At 49.7% G+C, this 20,158-nt stretch overlaps 1 protein-coding gene and 1 long non-coding RNA gene across 2 annotated transcripts in view; one reads left to right on the top strand and one right to left on the bottom strand.

Moving 5' to 3' along the window:
- LOC145534149 (uncharacterized) overlaps positions 1-20,158 on the bottom strand; it is a 541,812-nt gene that overhangs the window by 304,547 nt on the left and 217,107 nt on the right. Inside the window, exon 30 of the long non-coding RNA XR_014074275.1 lies at positions 15,453-15,564. This is a non-coding gene — a long non-coding RNA (uncharacterized LOC145534149). The remainder of the gene's footprint in view (positions 1-15,452; positions 15,565-20,158) is intronic.
- The window catches only part of LOC145533915 (uncharacterized), an 89,930-nt gene that overhangs the window by 68,870 nt on the left and 902 nt on the right, over positions 1-20,158 (top strand). Inside the window, exons 2-3 of the mRNA XM_081561263.1 lie at positions 14,273-19,443; positions 19,843-20,155. Of these exons, the coding sequence (XP_081417389.1) occupies positions 19,207-19,443; positions 19,843-20,155 (550 nt within the window). The 5' untranslated portion in view covers positions 14,273-19,206. The remainder of the gene's footprint in view (positions 1-14,272; positions 19,444-19,842; positions 20,156-20,158) is intronic.

Here is a 20,158-nt window from a genome sequence, read left to right as displayed (position 1 = left end):
GCATGGGCAGGACTGTGTTAACCTAGGAATGTGTTACAGTTAGGGTTAGGGTTAGTGCTAGGGTTATACTATGGTTTGGGTTTACTTTAGGTTTAAGGTTACTGATTAGGGTTAGGGTTAGGGTTTACGTTTTAGAGTTAGGGTTGGGGATACTGTGAGGGATTAGGTTTCAGATGAGGTTTTGGTTTATGGATTAGGTTTACGTTTAGGCTTAGGGGTTAGAGTTCAGGTTGGTTTTAGGGTTAGGGTTACGGCTAGAGTAAGGTTAGTGTTAGGATTAGCAATACGTTACGGTTAGGGTTTGGGTTAGGGCTAGGTTTATGGTAAGTGCTAGGGTCAGGGTTAGGGTTACGCTTTAGGGATCAGGTTAGGGTTAGGGTTAGGGTATGGTTAGGGTTAGGATAAATCTTAGAGTTATGGTTAGTTTTAAGGGTTAGGGTTAGGGTTTAGGGTTAGGGTATGGTTAGGGTTCACGTAATTGTTAGAGCTATGGATAGGGTTAAGGGTTAAGTTTAGGGTTAGGTCAGGGATTTCGGTTAGCATTAGGGTTAGGGTTAGGGTTAGAAGTTAGTGTTACATTTAGTGTTAGTTTTAGGTTAAAGTTAGGGTTAGGGTTAGGTTTAGCGTTAGGGTTAGGGATAGTGTTAGGTTTAGGGTACGGGCCCATGGGAGGTTCCACATACCCTAGGCCAGGTGACCCCTGCATGTGACCTGGCCTGCACAGATGCACTTTTCAGCCTCCTTCCCAGTGGGCAGGACAGCGTTAACCTAGGAATGTGTTAGGGTTAGGGTTAGGGTTAGGGTTAGAATTAGTGTTCGGGAAGTGTTAGGGTTAGGGAAGGGTTAGGGTTAGAAGTAAGGGTTAGGGTAGGGTAGGCTTATGTTTAGGGTAAGATTTAGAGATAGGGTTAGGGTTAAGGGTTAACGTTAGTGTTTTGGTAAGGTGTAGGATTAGGTTTAGGTTTTGGGTTAACATTAGGGTTACAGACAGTGTTAGGGTTAGAAGTTAGGTTTAAGTGAGTGTTAGTGTTAAGGTTAAGGTTAGGGTTAGTGGTGAGGGTTAGGGATAGGGTTAGGGTTAGGGTGAGAGTAAGTGCCTATGGGAGGTGCCAGGTGCCCTTCACAAGGAGACCGTGGCATGGCACCCAACCCCATCAGACGCACTGCACAGCCTCCATCCCCATTGGCAGGACCACGATGACATAGGAATGTGATTGCAAGCCTTGCAGAGTGCAGCAAAACACACTACTCTGACTCGGGAGTTCAAAGATAGGGTTAGGGTTGGAGGTTAGGGTTAGGGTTAGGGTTAGGGTTAGGATCAGGGTCAGGGTTATGCTTTAGGGATGGGGTTAGTGTTATGCTTTAGGGATAGGGTTAGGATTAGGGTTTAGGGTTAGGGTACGGTTAGGGTTAGGGTAAGTGTTAGAGTTATGGTTAAGGTTAAGAGTTTGGGTTAGGGTTTTGGTAAGGGTTAGGTTTAGGTTTAGGGTTTGGGTTTTGGGTTGGCATTAGGGTTAGGGTTTGGGTTAGAGATAGGGTTAGAAGTCAGTATTACGTTTAGTGTTAGGGTTAGGGTTAAAGTTAGGTTTAGGGTTAGGGTTAGTGTTTAGGGTTAGGAATATGGTTAGGTTTAGGGTACCGGTCCATGGGAGGTTCCACGTGCCCTCAACCAGGTGACCCTGTCATGTGACCTGGCCCGCTCAGATGCACTTTGCAGCCTCCTTACCCATGGACATGATTGTGGTAACCTAGGAATTTGTTAGGGATAGGTTTAGGATTAGGTTTAGAGTTAACGTTAGTGTAGTGTTAGGGTTATGTTTAAGTTAGAGTTTACGTTAGGGTAGTGTTACGGTTAGGGTATGGGTTATGGTAAGACTAAGGTTTGGGTTAGGGTTAGGTTTAGGGTTAAGGTTAGGGTTAGGGTTAGGGAAGGGTTAGGGTTAGGGTTAGAGGTTAGGGTTAGGGTAGGGTTAGGGTTAGTGTAAATGTTAGAGATAGGGTTAGGGTTAAGCTTTAGGGTTAGTGTTTTGGGAAGGTTAGGGTTAGTTTTGGGTTAGTATTTGTGTTAGGGTTAGGGTTAGTGTTTATGATTAGGGTTAGCATAGGTTAGGGTAAGTGTTAGAGTTAGGGTTCTGGTTAATGTTTAGGGTTAGGGTTTCGGTAAGGTTTAGCGTTAAGGTTATGGTTTTGGGTTAGCATTAGGGTTACAGTTAGTGTTAGGGTTAGAAGTTAGAGTTAGTGTTAGTGTTAGGCTTAAAGTTAGGGTAGGGTTAGGGTTAGTGGTTAGGGCTAGGGATAATGTTAAATTCAGGGCAGGTGCCCTCGGGTAGTTCCACGTGCTCTCGAGCTGGTGACCCCGGCATGTCATCTGGCCTTCTCAAATGCACTTTGCAGCCTCCTTCCACATGGGTAGGACTGCTGTAAGGTAGGAATGTGTCAGTGTTAGATTTAGGGTTAGGTTTAGAGTTAACGTTAGGGTAGTGTTACGGTGAGGGTTAGGGTTACGGTAAGACTAAGGTTTGAGTTAGGGTTAGGTCTAGGATTAGGGTTAAGGATAGGGTTAGGGAAGGTTTACGATTAGGTTAGATGTTTGGGTTAGGGTTAGGGTAGTGTTATGGTTTGTGTAAGTGTTAGAGATAGGATTAGGGTTAGAGCGTTAGGTTAGTTTTTGGTAAGGGTTAGGGTTAGGTTTAGGGTTAGAGTTTTGTGTTAGTATTAGGGTTAGGTTTAGGGTTAGAGTTTATGGTTAGGGTTAGCATAGCTTAGGGTAAGTGTTAGAGTTAGGGTTCAGGTTAATGATTCGGGTTAGGGTTTTGGTAAGTTTTAGGGTTAGGGTTAGGGTTAAGGTTAGGGCTTTGGGTCAGCATTAGGGTTACGGTTAGTGTTAGGGTTAGAAGTTAGGGTTAGGGTTAGTGTTAGTGCTAGGCTTAAAGTTAGGGTAGGGTTAGGGTTAGCAGTTAGGGTTAGGGATAAGGTGAGTTTTCGGGTAGGTGCCCATGGGTAGTTCCACGTGCCCTCAACCTGGTGACCCCAGCATGTCACCCGGCCCGCTCAGATGCACTTTGCAGCCTCCTTCCCCATGAGCATGAGTGTGCTAACCTAGGATTTTGTTAGGGATAGGTTTAGGGTTAGGTTTAGAGTTAACGTTAGTGTAATGTTAGGGTTAGGATAAGGGTTAGGACTAGACTAAGGTTTGGGTTAGAGTTAGGTTTAGGGTTAGGGTTAGGGTTAGGGTAGCGTTAAGGTTAGGGTTAGGGTAGGTGTTAGAGTTAGGTTTAGGGTTAAGGATTAGGGTTAGTGTTTTGGTAAGGGTTAGGGTTAGGTTTAGGGTTGGGTTAGGTTTAGGGTTTTGGGTTGGCATTAGGGTTAAGGTTAGGGTTAGGTTATTGTTAGGGTTATGGTTAGGGTAGGGTTAGGGTTAGGGTAAGTGTTAGAGATAGGATTAGGTTTAAGCATTAGGGTTAGTGTTTGGTAAGGGTTAGGGTTAGGGTTAGGGTTATGCTTTGAATATAGGGTTAGGTTTATGCTTTAGGGATAGGGTTAGGGTTAGGGTTAGGCTTATGCTTTAGGGATAGGGTTAGCTTTATGCTTTAGGGATAGGATTAGGGTAGGGTTAGTGTTTAGGGTTAGGGATAGGATAGCTTAGGGTAAGTGTTAGAGTTAGGGTTCTGGTTAATGGTTAGGGTTAGTGTTTTGGTAAGGTGTAGGGTTAAGTTTAGGGTTAGGGTTATGGTTAGGGTTTTGGGTTAGCATTAGGGTTATGGTTAGTGTTAGGGTTAGAATTTAGGGTTACATTTAGTGTTAGTATTAGGGTTAAAGTCAGGGTAGGCTTAGGGTTAGTGGTTAGTGTTAAGGATAAGGTTAGGTTTAGGGTAGGTGCCCTTGGGATGTTCCACGTGCCCTCAGCCAGGTGACACTGGCATGTCACCTGGCCTGCTCAGCTGCACTTTGCAGCCTCCTTCCCCATGGACATGAGTGCGCTAACCTAGGAATTAGTTAGGGTTAGGTTTAAGGTTAGGTTTAGAGTTAACATTAGGGTAGTGTTAGGGTTAGGGTAAGGTTTAGGAGTAGACTAAGGATTGGGTTAGGGTTAGGGTTAGGATAGGGTTAATATTAGGGTTAGGGTAAGTGTAAGATTCAAGGTTAGGGTTAGGGTTTTGGTAAGATTTAGGGTTAGTTTTAGGTTTAGGGTTAGTGTTAGGGTTTTGGGTTAGGGATAGGGACAGGGTAACCTAGGGTAAGTGTTAGAGTTAGGATTAAGTGCCAGAGTCCAGCTCTGGCAGCCAGGGAATCACCCTGAAGGGATGAATGGGGTCGGCAAATGAAAATGATGCAGTCTCTCGCTCAAAGCACTGGGCTGCATGTTTATTTTAAGCATCAGGTTTTCTTTTATACTTTTACAAAAGCATTAGGTCAGAGGTATGACATCTTCAGTTTCCTCTCACCCATATTTACTGTCTCCATAAATCATTGTTGTCCTTCAGAGTTTCTTCTTAAGTGTCCTTGTGATAACATTGTAACTCAAGTTTGTCTCTGGGCTGTATATTACATTCCTCAGTTTATTTCTTATCTCTTTAAATCCTGCTATCCCCTAGTAACTTAAGCTCATCATCTCATAAACAGGCTTTTGGCTATTAGTATCTCTAAAATACCTAGTTTCCATAAGCTATAGTAAAATATGCCAACACTACAACATACCTCAAACGTTTAGCTTCTAACTATTCTTAATTATTCCTAACCCCTAAACTCAGCAAACTTCTTTTGCCATAAACATTCCCCTTACAGGCAGGTTTCAGGTAACAATGTTTCCCATGATCTTAGGCTGCAGCCTATGTGCTCATCCTGGAGCATTCTTTGTAAAGATCCTTGAACAAATGTCAATAGTTAACGTTACGGATTGTAACATTCTTTCCAGCCAACTCAACCGGAGGAAAGAAAGGACAAGTCAGAATCACAAGACCTAACTCCTTCATCCCGGGACCGTGCCTGCGGGATGAGGAGAGGGGGTTGGGGCCGTGCCTCCATTTTGTCAGTAATGCCTATTGCGGCTCCCGACAGTTAAGGTTGAGGGTTAGGGTAAGTATTTTGGTAAGTTTTAGGGTTGCAGTTAGCATTAGGGTTTTGTGTTAGTATTTGTGTTAGTTTTAGGGTTACAGGTTAGGGTTACGGTTAGTGTTAATGTTAGGGTTAAAGTTAGGGTAGGGTTAGGGTTAGCAGTTAGGTTTAGGGATAGGGTTAAGGTTTAGAGAAGGGGCCCATGGGAGGTTCCACGTGCCCTTGGCCAGGTGACCCCAGCATGTCACCCGGTCCACTCAGATATACTTTGCAGTCTCCTTCTCCATGGGCAGGACTGTGCTAACCAGTAATGTGTTAGGGTTAGATTTAAGGTTAGGTTAGAGTTAACGTTAGTGTAGCGTTAGGGTTAGTGTAAGGGTTAGGATTAGACTAAGATTTGGGTTAGGGTTAGGTTTAGGGTTAGAAGTTGGATTAAGGTTATGGTTTAAGTTAAGGTTAGGGTTAGGTTTAGGGTTAGTGTTAGGGATAGGGTTAGGGTTAGGGTTAGGGTTAGAGATAGGGTTAGTTTTAGGGTAAGGGCCCATGAGAGGTACCGTGCTGCCCTAGGAAGGTCTTTGCGAGTCTCCCAGAGTGCGGGCAGTCACCCTGGCCTGACTCGGGAATTGAGGCCCTGGGAGGAGGCTCGGAGGTCTGGCATCTGAGGAGCCCCACACTGGCTGCACATGAGACGCCTGAAAACCCACTCTCTGGGGCTACCTTTCCTGCCTCCAAGCAAGACAGCGTCCCCAGCCGCCTGTGGGCTGACAGTCACCCCTGACTGGGAAGCGCTGGCTGGGAGGTCATTTTTCAGGGGCCATGGCCCCTGGGTCCCTGCACCCATGGAGGGCTCCCACACTGCTCGGGAAAGTCAAGGCACCCTCCACACGGCTCTTCCATCACGTTTGCTCTGCAGGAGAGAGCTCAAAAGACTAGGACTGTCTGCAGCATGCTCGGCTCCTGTGGGGAGTGTACCCTGGGTGCCCGCCTGGATCCAGGGCCTAGGGTTCCCAACCGGCATTTTTCTCCCGGGGAGGCTTCACGCGGGGCGGCCCAACAACTGCCTGCGGAGGCATCCTGGGCTCTTTGCTTCCTTCTGCTGGAGCTAACTTTGCTCCTCACGGTGGCGTTGACCAGGCCTGGGGCAGGCCCGCCAACCCTTGCCGGGGGCCCCAGAGAGGTGCTGGTTGCCCTCGGCCGGAGGACCCCAGCATGTCCCCTGGCCCCCTCCACTGCCCTCCCGTGGCCTCCTGCCCAATAGGCAGGACCACACTGCCCTAGGAATGTCTTTGAAAGGCTCCCAGAGTGCGGGCAGACTCCCTGACCTGACTCAGAAATTGAGGCCCTGGGAGCACAACCAGAGGTCTAGCATCTGAGGAGCCCCACACTGGCTGCATGCGAGAGGCCTGAAAACCCACTCTCTGGGGCTACCTTTCCTGCCTCCAAGCAAGATAATGTCCCCAGCCGCCTGCGGGCTGAGAGTCACCCCCGGCTGGGAAGCACTGCCTGGGAGGTCATTTTTCAGGCGCCATGGTCTCTGGGCCCCCACGCCCAGGGAGGGCTCCCACACTGCCCGGGAATGTCAAGTCCCCCTCCACATGGCTCTTCTATCACACTTGCTCTGCAGGAGAGAACTCATGAGAATAGGCCTGTCTGCACTCTGCTCGGCTTCTGCAGGGAGAACACCCTGGGCACCCACCTGGATCCTGGGCCTAGGGGCCCCAACCGGCATTTTTCTCCCAGCGAGACCGAAGTACCTGTCCTGCCTCTTGAGAAACCTGTATGCAGGTCAGGAAGCTAGTTGGAACTCAGCATGGAACAACAGACTGGTTCCAAATAGGAAAAGGAGTGTTCCAGGCTGTATATCATCACCCTGCTTATTTAACTTATATGCAGAGTACATCATGAGAAACGCTGGGTTGGATGAAGCACAAGCTGGAATCAAGAATGCTGGGAGAAGTATCAATAACCTCAAATATGCACATGACACCACCCTTATGGCATGAAAGTGAAGAAGTACTAAAGAGACTCTTGATGAAAGTGAAAGAGAAGTGATAAAGTTGGCTTAAAGCTCAACATTCAGAAAGTTAAGATCATGGCCTCGGGTCCCATCACATCATGGCAAACAGATTGGGAAAGAGTGGCAGACTTTATTTTTCAGGGCTCCAAAATCACTGCAGATGTTGACTGCAGTCATGAAATTAAAAGACGCTTAATCCTTGGAAGGAAAATTATGACCAACCTTGACAGCATATTAAAAAGCAGAGACACTACTTTGCCAACAAAAGTCCGTCTAGGCAAGGCTATGGTTTTTCCAGTAGTCATGTATGGATGTGAGAGTCGGACTTCAAGAAAGCCGAGTGCTGAAGAATTGATGCTTTTGAACTGTGTTGCTGGAGAAGACTCTTGAGAGGCCCTTGGACTGAAAGGAGATCCAACCAGTCCATCCTAAAGGAAATCAGTCTTAATATTCTTTGGAAGGACTGATGCTGAAGCTCCAATACTTTGGCCACCTGAAGAAAAGAACTGACTCATTGGAAAAGGCTCTGATGTCGGGAAAGATGGAAGGCGGGTGGACAAGGGGACGACAGAGGACGAGCTGAGTGGATGGCATCACCAACTCTATGGACATGAATTTGAGGTAGCTCCGGGAGTTGCTGATGGACACCGAAGACTGTTGTGTTATGGTCCATGGGGTTTCAAAGAGTTGGACACGACTGATCGACTGAACTACACAACTTGCAATTAATCACCAATAATTTAAATAAAAGGTTAGTTTTCACTAATGATTCGTTAAAAGGCCAATTTCATGTAAACCCATGGCTGATTCATGTCAATGTATGGCAAAAACTATTACAATATTGTAAAGTAATTAGCCCCCAACTAAAATAAATAAATTTTATTTTGAAATGAATTTATATTGAATAATTTATATTGAAATGAATTCAAAGGCCAAAGAACAGTACAATGTGAAAAAGGCATACACTTCATGAGATGTAAAGAATAACTCAAGGAAACTTATAACTAGGTCCAAAGTACCAACATATATATTCTTGGGCACTTTCAAGTAAGACTGTGCAATTATAGGGACAGCATATGGCCATTTTGCACTAGAGACAAAAAAATTATACAAGAAGATTAAAACTTTATTATGAATCAAACATTACTAAGTTTGCCTAAGAAACCAATGAACAAAATTATCCAGGAAAGGCAAACCGTACTTTTAATGAGGCGAATTTCACACACACACACAAAAATGCTTCATAATGAACTGTTCAAGGAAGGTTCTACTAAACCTTAAAATAAGTTTAATAGGTTTGCAAAAAAAAAAAAAAAAGGTGAAGGAGAGCTATACCCCTCCCATCTATGTGAATTTAGGTTTAAATTAGTTTTGTCTTGGCTATTATATAAGGCAAAAAAAACCCACGACTCCCCCTTCACCCCCCAAAAAACATTGATTTTAATATATTGTGTTTGTGTGTGCTCAGTTGCGTCTGATTCATGGCAACTCCAAGAACTCTACCCAGCCAGGCTCTTCTATCCATGGAATTCAGGGCTATTTTTTTGTCACAGTAAATGCCTACCCTGGATGACCCAAAGGCAAGGGCTCAGAGGCTCCTGAGAGACTAACTCCTTTCAGCTGAGCACAGAGCTGGCTCCTCACTGGGATGCCTGTGGCCTGGGGCTCCCAGAGGGGAGAGCAGCACTCGCCCCAGTGTGTGGTCACTGCTGGAAGTGCAGGCTGCTCCTCACTCCCCCTTTCCAGTGTCTCTGAGGGCAGAACAGTGTGAATCTATTCAAGGTGGAAATTCAAACTCCAATGCAACCAAACTTCCCACAAGGTCTCCAAAACCACTCAGGAACAGGGAATTGGAAACTGCAGGGGATGACATGAATGGAGATGGAGACTTGACACCTTACACCGAATTCATTTCCAATTATCCCTAGACAAACTTTCCATGAAAACTTGTCATAAATCTAGAAGAACAATGAGCAGAAACTGGACGAGTGCTTTGAGTCTTCACACACAAAACTAAAAGGCAGTCCACAAACAAACCCAGAGAATACAGTGGACTTTGCAAAATCAAAGATATCTACTGTGGTAAAGAACTTATTACAAAAGCAAAAGACAGGTCATACATCGCGAGACGAATGAGTGGAAACACAAAGCTTATCAAGGATGTGTCTCCAAACAGACAAAGAACACCAACAAAACAAGCCTGTTAAAATGAGGGAAAGGTCTGAAGCGACACCAGACCAAGGAAGAGAAACACAGAGTATCCCGGATGATGTCCAGCACTGAGGGCCTGAAGAAACAACAGTCTAGTTGCACCCCCTCAGGCCTGTGTGACTTTGGATTAGGCTTGTGTTTCCCAGTGGCTCTGAGAGATGCACAGGGAGGAAGGGGAAGAGAAATCATTTGCATTTCTAATACTCACAGTAAAGTCTTCCAATGAGAAGGGAATTATCACCCCCACTGACAATGCCATTCACTGAAGTGAAATACCCACGATTCCATCTAACCCAGAAGGGAAGGAAGGAACTGTTGTCAGAAAACTGCAAGAGATGGAAGAAAGAAGATCAAGCCCACACAAACCAAGGGAATGATAAGCTGTGCTCATGGATTGAAAGAATTCCTATTGGTAAAATTATGTCACACCCCCAGGCAATCCATAGCTTCGATGTTATTCCTCCCAAAATTCCAATGGGTTTTCGCACTGAACAAAGAATTCCAAAGGTTTATGGAAGCAGAAAAGAGCCTAAATAGTCAATATAATACGACGAAAAAGCCCCGATATGGACATACAAGGTTGTGTGAAAGGAAATTAGAATACAAAACTAAGATCCTCAGGACAGTATCGGAGAAGCCAATGGCAACACACTCCAGTACACTTGCCTGGAAAATGCCCTGGATGGAGGAGCCTGGTAGGTTGCAGGTCATGGGGTCGTGCAGAGTCAGACACGACTGAAGTGACATAGCAGCAGCAGCAGTAGGAGAGTATGGTATTGGTAATACAAAAATACACACAGATCCAGATCGATGGAATAAAGTTGAGCGTCCAGAAATAAACCCCACCATCCATGATCAACTCATCTCTGACAAAGAAGGGGAGAATATACAAATGGGAATAAGAAAGCCTCTTCAATAAATGTCCATGGGAAAACCAGACAGCTACATCTGGAGAATTCTATTGGTTTTTATCTCAGACCACCTCAATATCGGTGAAAAATGTCAACCTAAAGACTGATGTTATGAGATAGCTAGAAATAAGCATAGGTCAAAGACTCCTTAACATCAGAGTCTCCTTCACATTTAGTGGGCATAAGCAGAAATGGGTCTCTTCAAGTAAGGGAAACAGGAAAACTAAGTACACCAATGGTTTTCCATCCAATTGAACATCTATGTAACAGAAAAACTAAGCATTCACAAACCCAAAAAATAGTAAACTGAACATGACAGACTCCTTGCAAGTGGTGTATCTGATAAGGGGTTCATATGTAAAGAGACTAAGAATGCACAGCACTCAGTCTCCAAGAAACACCACCACCACCCTTAACCCTAACCCCAATTCCAACTCCAACCTAAAGCCTTTATCTCTCTCTAACCTATCCCTAAAAATAAACCTCTTCTAATCATATACATGTGCATTCATATAGGTATCCATCCATCCACACAGGAGAGAGAACGAGGAAGTTATAAATTGGATTTAGAAATGAAAAGAGAGTGACACACCCATAGAGAGACATGAAACAAAAGAGAGGAAATGAGTAGATTGAACAGACTTTTCAAAAATGTATATCGAAGTTAGAAGTAATGACAGTGCCCATTCACCCCAGAAGGGTGAAAATGACCCACAGTTATGAGAGTAAAAGACAAGAACGCAGGGAGCCATTAGAAGCTCAGCCACACGCAGAAGCCGAGCTGGGACACTTGAACAGAATCTCAATGGAAACAGAGGACCAGAAAGTTGGCTACTCTTTTCTATAACAGAGGGAGACCTTCAAGTCTTCCTTTCAGTCGTCCAACTTGGATGTGGGGTCTCAAAACAGTCAGGAGGGGGAGTGCCTTTTCCTGGGTACCGCAGTGCATCCAGGCCTCGTACTGCCCTATTCTGTGCTATGTCAGCCCGGTATCGAATCCTTCTTTCTGAAGTCTCAGTTCACAAGCTCCATGTGATACTCACCCCAGGTTGAAAGGCATGGAGGTGCTCGTAGGCCAACAGAGCTAGGAAGCCGTTGAAAAAATGACCCCTACTCTGCAGGTGGAGAGACGGGGGAAACCCTTAGGGGAATATACTTGTCCAGGGCCACATCACTGATGAGAAGAAGGAGCCTGGTCTGAAATCAGCAAGGTCCTCAGAGATCAGGACCTGGCTGCATCCAAGCCTATCCAAGGCTGTGGGGTGGTCTCTGTGGGTGTCACTGTGTCTGCACATGGCCTAAGGGGGTGGTTGAGCAGTCAGGAACCTAGAGATTCACTTGGAGAGCTTTGTGTAAGGGGCCTCAGCATGAACCCCAGGAAATGATGTCACTTCCCGGCAACAGAACCCAACAGAACCCAGAACCGGGTATCCAGGCCTCCTGAGCAGAGAGGAGCCCCCAGCCATATCACTTGCTGCCAAGATGTTCTGCTGTTTGCACCTGCCCAGAGGCCGGGGCCTCAGGAGAGCTCACAGGCAGAGTGTATGGGAACACTGTCAACGCTGGCTCAGGGCACCCACGAAAAGCTTCTCGCTCTTTGCCCATAGGAATAGAAAGGTAAAACGGGGAGCCCCAGACTGGGCCAGGCCACTTCTCCCATGCCACCTGGCAACACTGGGTCCTTTCCCTGTGTGTGTGGATGTGGGTTTCTCGGGGTGTGTCTCCCTCAAGTAAGCCCAGGTGGATGTGGGGTCAGATGCCTGTGGACAAGTTGCGTCCACACCCCAGGGGAGAACAGGCTGGGTGGGATGGGGAGAGTGCGGGCAGCGCCGCCCGCCCAGGCTGACCTCACACCCTACGGTGGGTCTCCTTCCTCCCGGGGGGGGGGCGGTGGGATCTGAGCAGACACACGTCTCTGCCCCTTCTGGGAACAGAAGTTTGAGCGGGCAGAAGCAGCAGCTATACTGGCCAGGCCCAGCTCGGAATACTCCAAGTAGGGCTGGCTGATGGTCACTGTCATTGCAGAGCTTCCCACGTGATGAGGCCGATGATGGGGATACCCCATCCACCTCCTTGAGGGTGGGGTTGGAGCACCACCACCCCCACCCGTGAGGCCCAGCGCAGGCTCCAGGTGAGCATGCCCACAGAGGTTTCAGCCCAGCTGCGGACAAAGAGGAAGCAGGGAAGGCCTACTGCCCAGACACTGCCCAGGACACACCCGGCGGCCCAGTCTCAGGCTGCCACAGATCTCAGCACACCCAGTTCTGACCAGAACACCGAGAGCCCCTGCCTGTGAGGCGGCAGAAGGACCTGGAGCCAAGCATGGCAAAGCACAGAGGTGAGGACGCTAGGGCTAGTGCATGGGAGTGTGTGGGAAGAGGGTGCTGAGCTACACAGGGGCGAGTCCCTGAAAGCTTCTGCTGAGCCTGGAGTAAAGGCTGGCCTCACACCACCCATCTTGCACACTTCAGTTAGAAAAGACATCCTACGCTGGGTATTCTTTGGGAATTTCTTGGAAGCTTTCCATCCCAGGATACACGCATGAAAAGGCTGGCCTGTGGGTAAACTTTTCTTCTCTCCCAGATCTAGCACTGGTCTCCAACTGCAACCAGGCTTCACTTCCCAGATCTGTCCCTACAGAGGTGGTTCCTCCAGGTGCAGGACCCAGGGATCCACTGAGGGCAGATGGAGAACTGAGACTTGCCCTCGCAGAGACACCAGGCCAGCTGGGTATTGGCCAGCACACCGGGCAGATCGCATATCTGTGCCTGCAGGACCCCCAGCCCCAGGCACAGATGACCCACCCCCTCAGCGAGAACCTCCACCTCCACGTGCACCTGTACTTGCTCGGGCTCTGGCAAGAGAACCCGAGGCAGAGGAGGAGTCACCGCCTCGGCAGGGAGAGCCTGCCCTGGCTCCCGCGCAACACCCAGACGCCCACGATGACTCACCCACCCCTGCAGGGAGAACGAGCCCCCGCTCTGGACAGACACCCAGAGCCCTTGCCGGAAACACCACGTCCAGGGGAGCGGTCGGCTCTGCAGCCTACATCCCTGTCTGCTCACCGTGGACGCCGGCAACTCGGTCTGCCCCCAGGGAACATGGAGTTCCTTTCCCCTGAACTGCTTTGCATTTGGTTTGTTTCCACCTTTCTGGTGATGTTTTATTTTTTGTATGGTTTCCTGTATTTTTGTTGGTTAAGTTGGGATTAGTAAACTTCTTCATCATTGTTGCAATTTGGGAACACTGTTGTGTAACTCTGGTGATACTGTGTTACCATCACCACTTTGTAGTTTCAGACCCGTTCGATCTTTATGCCCCAACCCCCAGGAAAGCCTGGATTCAAGGCAAGCACGCCCTGTTCATCCCTTCCCCCGATCCTGAACACAATTTCATCTTTTCTTTGTGCATTCAATCCTATATTCTTGGTGTCCCCAATCAATGACTCTCAGTGAAATGACTGAAGGAGTGTTTTTCAGACTCTCCACGTACTGTAAGACTCCATTGGAGAGTTCTCATTTTTATGTCATTTGAACTAGCCTTTGATATCTGAAAGGACGGTGTACGTCCTTTCAAGATACCATGTGCCAAACGAAGCCCTTTTGGAAACTGCCATCATTATCTCCAGGCAGGCACTGCTGTTTGAAGGGTGACATCTCAGCCAGAAGGCAGAGGCTGAGCTCGTCTTGTTGCACCAGCTCCCAAAAGAAGCCAAGAAAGGGAGCTGGAACAACAAACCACCCCAACGCCCAGGAAAGCATTCTTCATGACAGAAGGCTAGAAAATGACCCAGCATCCATGTGGCCCAGAACCCCTCTAGAAAATCACTGTTCCATAAAAAAGAGAAACACATGGGGAGTTCCAAGGAGAGGCAATGCCCATGGCCAGTGTACTTGAGAGACGGCCTGACCGCTCCGGGGAAGACACGCACCGACGGAACCCCTTAGGAAACAGCAGTGATAGTCCTCACCGTCGTAAGGGTTTCCTCTGGGGACAACCTGCCCGGGGCACCACACGAGGGAGCAGACCGGCTTCCCTCCCTCTGCCTCCACACCATTCACTCATGAAGGCAGCTCAGGTGTTCTCATGCCCTGCCTGCCTGCCTGCCTGGCTCATCTGTGAGCTGTGACCACCTCCAGGGCAGGACTCCACCTTCTCCTCTCTGTGTACCGTGAATCTGCACACAGTGGGCTTTCAGCACCATAGGAGACTTGAGCCATTCCCACTCGAGCCAGAACCCTCCCCAGGAAGGAAAACAGCTGTGGAGTCATTTTGGCCCCAGCATTGGTTCGAAAGCCTGGCGGCTCCTACAGCCTCTACGGTGTGAAGAGGGAGGTCCCTTCTGACAAAGCTTTCCGGGTCTCAGATCTAAGCTGTTGTTTCACTGTCAGCTGTGTCTCTTCCGTTGCAGCCAGGTGGGCCACGCTGCTCCAAAGGAGCTCACAAGCTGAGTTTCAAGGGAGGTATTGAGAGGACAGGGATGGCTGCAAACTGAGTGAGGGTCCCCACAATCCTCAGCAAAGGTCTGTGGTGTGCAAGTGGGGAGTAGAGGGCCCCCAAGTTCCAAAGGAAGGGAGGTACTCGGGAGCTAAAGCCCTTGGCTGCTGTGGTAGTAGCTGCAGATGGCAGCTCGTCCACAGTGCACTTCGAATGAGGTCATATGAGCGGGACTCTGGCAATGGCTCCGAAATCGGGAGAAAGGGGTCAGGGTATGTGGGAATCCGGCGGGGGTGGGGGGTGGATGAAGGAAGGTGTCCCTCCTCTCTCCAGTGCAATTTGGTTTGGTGAGTCTCAAAGCTACCAGATGGCACTTCCCAAGTCAGGCCCCCGCAGGAATCAGGGTGGGCTGCGTGCCTCGGCCCCTGCCACAGGGACAAGCCACACCAGTGGCCTCCCTGAGCTCCAATGGCCGGATCTGGGGGTTCTGTCTGGGTGCACACCTCCTTGCTGTGGCCAAGTTCCCCCCTTCTCTGAGCACCAGCTTCATCCTCTCGAATGAGGACATCGATTGCTACCTTGGCACGTTACTCTCTTCATCCTGTGAAGACTCATTAGGCTTATCCTACAATTACTAGCTGGCCCGAAGAGATATCTCCTGAATCCAGATTAAGCTGGAGTCTCCCAGGCTCATCTGGCATGTCTTCCCTGAAGACTGCCAAAACCCACACCCTTGCATTTCCAGGGACTCCCCTCAGCCAGCTGGGCAGAAAACCCGGCATGCTTCAAACAAGCTGACAGACAAGCGGGAGAGGACTCACGGGCAGACGGCTTCCCTCAGGTCTCGGGTGGAGCTCTGGGACCACAGCAGCAACGGGCCATCCCAGGCCCTGGGCTCAGCAGCGCCCTCATTCTCAGGCCGGCGGCTCTGCCCTGAGGGGAGCAGGAAGGTCACCAACTGCCGCAGGCGGGCCTCACGCCCCTCCCACTGCTGGAGCCTGACCTCCCCCGGCCCCACCCCTTCCCCTACCCCAGCAGGACGACAGCTCGTCTTCCCCTGGCTTCCAACGGGAGGCCCGGCCCTGGGCCCCGATTGGGCACTGCCCCAGCCCGGAGCCAATCACAGTGGCCAGGGAGGTGGAACGCACCGATTGGCCAGGGCCAGGTCATGTGACCATACTCCCCAGGAAACTCAAATATTACCAAGGTTCCCTAAGAAACCAATGAACAGAATTATCCAGTAAAGGCAAACCGTGCTTTTTAATGAGGCCAATGTCACAGAAAAAAAAAAATGCTTCACAATGAACTGCTCAAGGAAGCTACTAAATAAACTTTCAGAAAAGTTTAGTAGTTTTTTTTTTTTTTTTAATAGGGTGACGGAGAGCTATACCTTTCCCGTCTATGTGAATTTAGGTTTAAACTAGATTTCCCTTGGCTATTATATAAGACAAAAAAAACCACATCCCCCCCTTTCACTACCCCCCACCCCCAAAAAGTGTTTTAATCTATAGAATTTTTGTGTCCTCAGTTGTGTCTGATTCGCGGCAACTCACGAACTCTACACAGCCAGGCTCTTCCGTCCATGGAATTCAGGGCAATTTTTTCTGTCCCAGTAAATGCCCACCCTGGGTGATCCAAAGGCAAGGGCTCAGAGGCTCCTGAGAGACTAACTCCTTTCAGCTGAGCACAGAGCTGGCTCCTCACTGGGATGCCTGTGGCCTGGGGCTCCCTGAGGGGAGAGCAGCACTCGCCCCACCGTGTGGTCACTGCTGGAAGTGCAGGCTGCTCCTCACTCCCCCTTGACAGTGTCCCTGAGGGCAGAACAGTGTGAATCGAATCAAGGTGGAAATGCAAACTCCAATGCAACCAAACTCCCCACAAGGTCTCTAAAACCACTCAGGAACAGGGAATTGGAAACTGCAGGGGATGACAGGAATGGAGATGGAGACTTGACACCTTACACCGAGTTCACTTCCAGTTATCCCTAGACAAACTTTCCATGAAAACTTGTCACAAATCTCGAAGAACAATGAGCAGAAACCGGACACGTGCTTTGAGTCTTCACACACAAAACTAAAAGCCAGTCCACAAAAAAAAAAAACCCAGAGAATACAGTGGACTTTGCAAAATCAAAGATATCTACTGTGGGAAAGACCTCATGACAAAAGCAAAAGACAGGTCATACATCGCGAGACGAATGAGTGGAAACACAAAGCTTATCAAGGATGTGTCTCCAAACAGACAAAGAACACCAACGCAACAAGCCTGTGAAAACTAGGGAAAGGTCTGAAGGGACACCAGACTGAGGAAGACACACACAGAGGATCCCGGATGATGTCCAGCACTGAGGGCCTGAAGAAACAACAGTCTAGTTGCACCCCCTCAGGCCTGTGTGACCGTGGATGAGGCCTCTGTTTCCCGGTGGCTCTGAGAGATGGACAGGGAGGAAGGGGAAGAGAAGTCACTTGCATTTCTAATACTCACAGCAAAGTCTTCCAACGAGAAGGGAATTATCACCCCCACTGACAATGCCATTCACTGAAGTGATACCCACCAGTCCATCTAACCCAGAAGGGAAGGATGGACCTGTTCTCACAAAACGGCGAGAGATGGAAGAAGGAAGATCAAGCCCACACCAATCACTGGAAAGAGAAGCTGTGCTCAGGGCTTGAAAGAATTCCTATTGGGAAAATGATGTCACAGCCCCACAAGGCAATCCACAGCTTCGATGCTATTCCTCCCAACATGCCAATGCATTTTCGCACCGAACAAAGAATTGCAAAAGGGGTACGGAGACAGAAAAGAGCCTAAACTGTCAATACAATCCGACGAAAAAGCCCCGATACGGACATCCAAGGTTGTGTGAAAGGAAATTAGACGACCAAACTAGGATCCTCAGGAGAGTATCGGAGAAGGCAATGGCGACCCACTCCAGTACTCTTGCCTGGAAAACGTCCTGGACGGAGGAGCCTGGTAGGCTGCAGGCCATGGGGTCACGCAGAGTCAGACACGACTGAAGTGACTTAGCCGCAGCAGCAGCAGCAGGACAGTATGCTATTGGGAATACAACAACACACACAGATCCAGATCGATGGAATAAAGTGGAGGGTCCAGAAACAAACCCCAGCATCCATGGTCAACTCATCTCTGACACAGAAGGGGAGAATATCCAAATGGGAACAAGAAAGCCTCTTCAATCAATGTCCATGGGAAAACCAGACAGCTACATCTGAAGAACGCTATTGGTTTTGATCTCATACCACCTCAATATAGGGGGAAAACCTCACCCTAAAGACTGATGTCATGAGATAGCTAGAAAGAAGCGTAGGTCAAAGGCTCCTTAACATCAGAGTCTCCTTGCCATTTGCTGGGCGGAGGTCGAAATGGGTCTCTTCAAGTAAGGCAAAGAGGTACACGAAGTACACCCATGGGTTTCCATCCAATGGAACCTCTTCACAACAGAGAAGCTAAGCATTCACAAATGCAAAAGATAGGAAACAGAACATGAGAGACTCCTTGCAAGTGGTGTATCTGAGAAGGGGTTCATATGGAAAGAGACGAAGAATGCACAGCACTCAGATTCCAAGAAACAACACCACCACCACCCTTGACCCTTCCCCCATGACCAACTCCGACCTAAAGCCTTTCTCTCCCTCTAACCTATCCCTAAAACATAACCCTCATCTAATCATATACATGTGCATCCCTAGCATCCATCCATCCACACACGAGAGAGAAAGAGGAAGACACAGACGGAACTGAGAAAGGAAAAGAGAGGGACACAGCCAGAGAGAGACACGGAACCAAAGAGAGGAAAGGAGTCGACGGTCCAGACTTTTCCTCAATCTGCCTCGAAGGTAGAAGCAATGACAGCGCCCTTCCACCCCAGAAGTGGGGAAAGGACGGAAGGTTTGGAGAGGAAAAGACAAGAACGCAGGGAGCCATTAGAAGCTCAGCCACCCGCAGAAGCCGAGCTGGGACACTTGAACAGAATCTCAATGGAAACAGAGGAGCAGAAAGTTGGCTACTCTTTTCTATAAGAGAGGGAGACCTTCGAGTCTTCCTTTCGGTCCTCCAACTTGGATGCGGGGTCTCAAAACAGTCAGGAGGGGGAGTGCCTTTTCCTGGGTACCACGGCACATCCAGGCCTCGTTCTGCCCCATTCTGTGCTGTGTCAGCCCTGGATGGAATCTTTCTTTCTGAAGTCTCAGCGCACAAGCTCCACGTGATATCGGCCCCAGGTGGAAAGGCATGGAGCTGCTCGTAGGCCGACAGACCTAGGAAGCAGATGGGAGAATGACCACCACTCTGCAGATGGAGAGACTGGGGCAACCCTGAGGGGCATATGCTTGTCCAGGGCCACACCACTTATGAGAAGAAGGAGCCTGGTCTGAGAGCAGTGGGGTCCTCGGAGCTCAGGCCCTGGCTGAACCCAGGCCTCCCCAGGGCTGTGGGCTGGGCTGTGTGGGTGTCACTGTGCCTGCACATGGCCTAAGGGGGGTGGTCGAGCAGTCAGAAACCCAGAGATTCCCTTGGGAAGTTTTGGGGAAGGGACCTCAGCACGAACCCCAGGAGATGATGTCACCTGCCGGCAACAGAACCCAACAGAACCCGCAGCCCGGGTATCCAGGCCTCCAGAGCGGAGAGGAGCCCCCAGCCAGTTCACTGGCTGCCAGGATGTTCTGCTGTTTGCCCCTGCCCAGAGGCCGGGGCCTCAGGAGTGCTCACAGGCAGTGTGCGCGGGCACCCTGTCGACGTTGGCTCAGGACACCCCCGAGAGGCCTCTGGCCCTTTGCCCGGAGAAACAGAAAGGTAACACGGGGAGCCCCAGGACGGACCAGGCCGCCTCTCCCATGCCACCCGGAAACACCGGGTCCTTTGCCTGTGTGTGTGGATGCGGGTTTCTTGGGGTGTGTCTCCCTCAAGGAAGCCCAGGCGGATGTGGGGTCAGAAGCCTGCGGACAAGTTGTGTCCACACCCCAGGGGAGAGCAGGCTGGGCGGGATGGGGAGAGTGCGGGCAGCGGCGGCCGCCCAGGCGGACCTCACACCCTCAGGTGGGACTCTTTCCTCCCGGGTGGGGATCTGAGCAGACACACGTCTCTGACCCTTCTGGGAAGAGAAGTTCGAGCAGGCAGAAGCAGCGGCTCCACTGCCCAGGCCCAGCTCGGAAAACTCCTAGCATGGCTGGCTGACGGTCACTGTCGTTGCAGAGCTTCCCACGTGATGAGGCCGAGGACGGGGACACCCCATCCACCTCCCGGAGGGAGGGGTCGGAGCACCACCCCCCCGCCCGTGAGGCCCAGTGCAGGCTCCAGGTGAGCGTGCCCACGGAGGCATCAGCCCCACCGGGGGAGAAGCGGAGGCGGGGAAGGCCTGCTGCCGAGACACCGCCCAGGATACACCCGGCGGCCCAGTCTGAGGCTGCCACGGAGCTCAGCACACCCGGCTCCGACCCAGAGTCCCGAGAACCCCGGCCTCTGAGGCAGCAGGAGGACCTGGAGCCCAGCACGCCAGAGCACAGAGGTG

Source organism: Giraffa tippelskirchi, chromosome 14 (assembly GCF_054371585.1).
Source record: "Giraffa tippelskirchi isolate mGirTip1 chromosome 14, T2T-mGirTip1v1.2.pri, whole genome shotgun sequence".
In the NCBI taxonomy this organism is placed as follows: Eukaryota; Metazoa; Chordata; class Mammalia; order Artiodactyla; family Giraffidae; genus Giraffa; species Giraffa tippelskirchi.
Note: the sequence above shows the minus strand (reverse complement) of the source record. Positions and strands in the feature narration are given on the sequence as shown.